The sequence below is a fragment of the Chiloscyllium plagiosum genome, unplaced genomic scaffold, assembly GCF_004010195.1.
Source record: "Chiloscyllium plagiosum isolate BGI_BamShark_2017 unplaced genomic scaffold, ASM401019v2 scaf_6580, whole genome shotgun sequence".
NCBI lineage: Eukaryota > Metazoa > Chordata > Chondrichthyes > Orectolobiformes > Hemiscylliidae > Chiloscyllium > Chiloscyllium plagiosum.
This window is the reverse complement of record NW_025203164.1, coordinates 1-2,503: the sequence shown is the minus strand read 5'-3', so window position 1 is coordinate 2,503 and position 2,503 is coordinate 1. Positions and strand designations below refer to the sequence as shown.

Here is a 2,503-nt window from a genome sequence, read left to right as displayed (position 1 = left end):
GGGGTGGGGGGAGATAGCTGAGAGTGCAATGGGTGGATGGAGGTGGGGTAAAGGTGATAGGTCGGAGGGGAGGTGTGGGGGCAAGGGGAAATGAGGGAAAGTTAAAGTGTTCAGCCATGGTGCGGTGAGGTTAATCAGGTCCAGATCCTTCAGAAGGGAAGCTCGTAAATTCTTCTGTCCACCAAGAATGGTAAAGGCTTCACTAATTTATAATCTTTGGGCACAATCTCGGAATAAAGGGTCACCTGAGATGAGGAGGAATTTCTTGCCTCAGAGGGCTGTGAGTCTTCGGAACACCTCGCCTCGGAGACATATGGGGTCATTGGCTGTATTTAAGACTGAGATAGATGGGTTCTTGATCAATCGGAGAATCGAGGGAAAGGGCAGGAAAGTGGCTGTGAGGGATGTCGGATTAGCCACAATTCCATGGAATAGCGGAGCAGGCTCGAAGGGCCAAATGGCCTACTCCTGTCCCTTACGGTCTTAAAAGGGACCCTCTCCTGTCCCCAAGTTATACAGAGTATGACTTGCTGCCGTGGTGCAAGGATAACAATTTCTCTCTCTCTCTCAATGTTAGCAAACAAAAGAACTCGTCATTCTCATTTACATAATCGGAACTGAGGTAGGGAGGATCGAGAGCATTAAACTCCTCGGAGAGACGATAACCGACAACCTGTGCTGGACTTTCCACGTAGATGCAATAGTCAAGAGCACACAACAACGCTTCTTCTTCCTCAGGCAGCTCAGGAAATTCGACATTTTCCACAAGGACCCTCACCAACATTGACAGATGCACCATAGAAAGCATGCTATCTGGTTGCGGAATGACCTGGAACACAAATGCTATGCCCAGGACCATAAGAAGCTATAGAAAGTCGTGTGCACAGCCCAGACCATCCGTGGACTCCATTTACACTTCTCGTTGCTGTGAAAAGGCTGCCGACACCACCGAAGACCCGTCCCACCCCCGGCAATGCTCTCCTACAACCTCATCCATCAGGCAGAAGATACAGAAGCTTGAACACACGCACCAGCAGGTTCAAGAACAGCTTCTTCCCAGCCGTAAAAGACTGATGAATGGACTGTCTAACTTCAAATAATGCAGATCTTTCTAATGTTGATCTGTCTTTGCACACCTCCCATGCAGTGTAGCCCGTCTGCCTCGTTCTGTCTAAGCACCCTATCATCTGTATGTCCTTGTTTGCTATGATCTGCCTGTACTGCTCGCAAAACAAAACTTTTCACTGTACTTAGGTACATGTGACTACAATAAATCAAATCAAATCAGAGATATCCCAGTCTGCTGTGCTCTGCCTTGGACAGTGACACATATCCACGTATCTGGGACTGTAAATGGAGTTCTTTCTTTCCTTCTTATTCTTATGCTGGACTTCTATTTATTTTTCTTTCCATTTTGGACCAAATACATAAATACAGAGGAACCTCAATTGTCCGACGACCGCGGTCGGGGAGAATTGTGTTCGGTTAATTGAATGCTGGATAATCGATGCTGGATAACATAGGTAGCCATACCTCGGGACCTTGCAATCTTGTTCGGATGATCCGAAGTTCCGTTAATTGAATACCGGATAATCGAGGTTCCTCTGTATCTGTACCTCGGTATCTAAGATGGCACCATAAGTGGGAACATTGGGGGCAGCACGGTGGCTCAGTGGTTAGTGCTGCTGCCTCACAGCACCAGGGTCCCAGGTTCGATTCCAGCATAAGGCGACTGTCTGTGTGGAGTTTGCACATTCTCCCCGTGTCTGCGTGGGTTTCCTCCAAAGATGTGCAGGCCAGGGGAATTGCCCATAGTGTTAGGGTCATTAGTCAGAAGGAAATGGGGCTGGGCGGGTTACTCTTCGGAGGGTCGGTGTGGACTGGTTGGGCCGAAGAGCCTGTTTCCACAGTATAGGGAATCTAATCTAGTCCAAACCTTTCACTGCACTCATTCGAGTGACAATAAAATCGTTCAATTCAATATTTGCAAAGTTGCAAAGGAAAATAAATAAGCAGCCAGGGTTCCCACTCCTGTGTTAAAACTCATTTGGAGTGTGGTGGTAGTGGCTAGTCATTGGGTGAGGCCAATATCGACACAATGCTCTCCAAAGTGGCACACCCCTGCCAGGCCCTGATGATGTGCCCGAGAGTGAACAGCACCCACGAGGCGCAAGCAGGAGGTGGGGTCTACCTTTACACTTAGGTCTACCTTCACACTTACCACTGTCACCAGTCGTAAGCATCCAGACATTGGTCAGAACACCCTCCCGTGGTTCAGAGGAGCCACCAAAATATATCTGAGAGACGAACGTGGCATTAGAGGGAACTGCGATGCGTTGGAATGGAGTACGGAGAGCAGACTTCACACAGGTCTTGTTCTGAGGGTAGAACTGGTACCGGATGGACTGCAAGCAGAGAAAACGAGAGAGACCAGTTACACAAGGGAACTTTACTTTGCAAACCGGGATGTGCAGAGCAGGAGACCCAGGCATGAAGCTCGGTG

At 48.7% G+C, this 2,503-nt stretch overlaps 1 protein-coding gene across 1 annotated transcript in view; it reads right to left on the bottom strand.

Annotated features, from left to right (window-relative positions):
• Positions 1–2,492, bottom strand: part of LOC122546270 (ependymin-like) — a 6,228-nt gene extending 3,736 nt beyond the window's left edge. Inside the window, exon 1 of the mRNA XM_043685044.1 lies at positions 2,222–2,492. Within this exon, the coding sequence (XP_043540979.1) occupies positions 2,222–2,492 (271 nt within the window). The remainder of the gene's footprint in view (positions 1–2,221) is intronic.
• Positions 2,493–2,503: the final 11 nt, after the last annotated feature.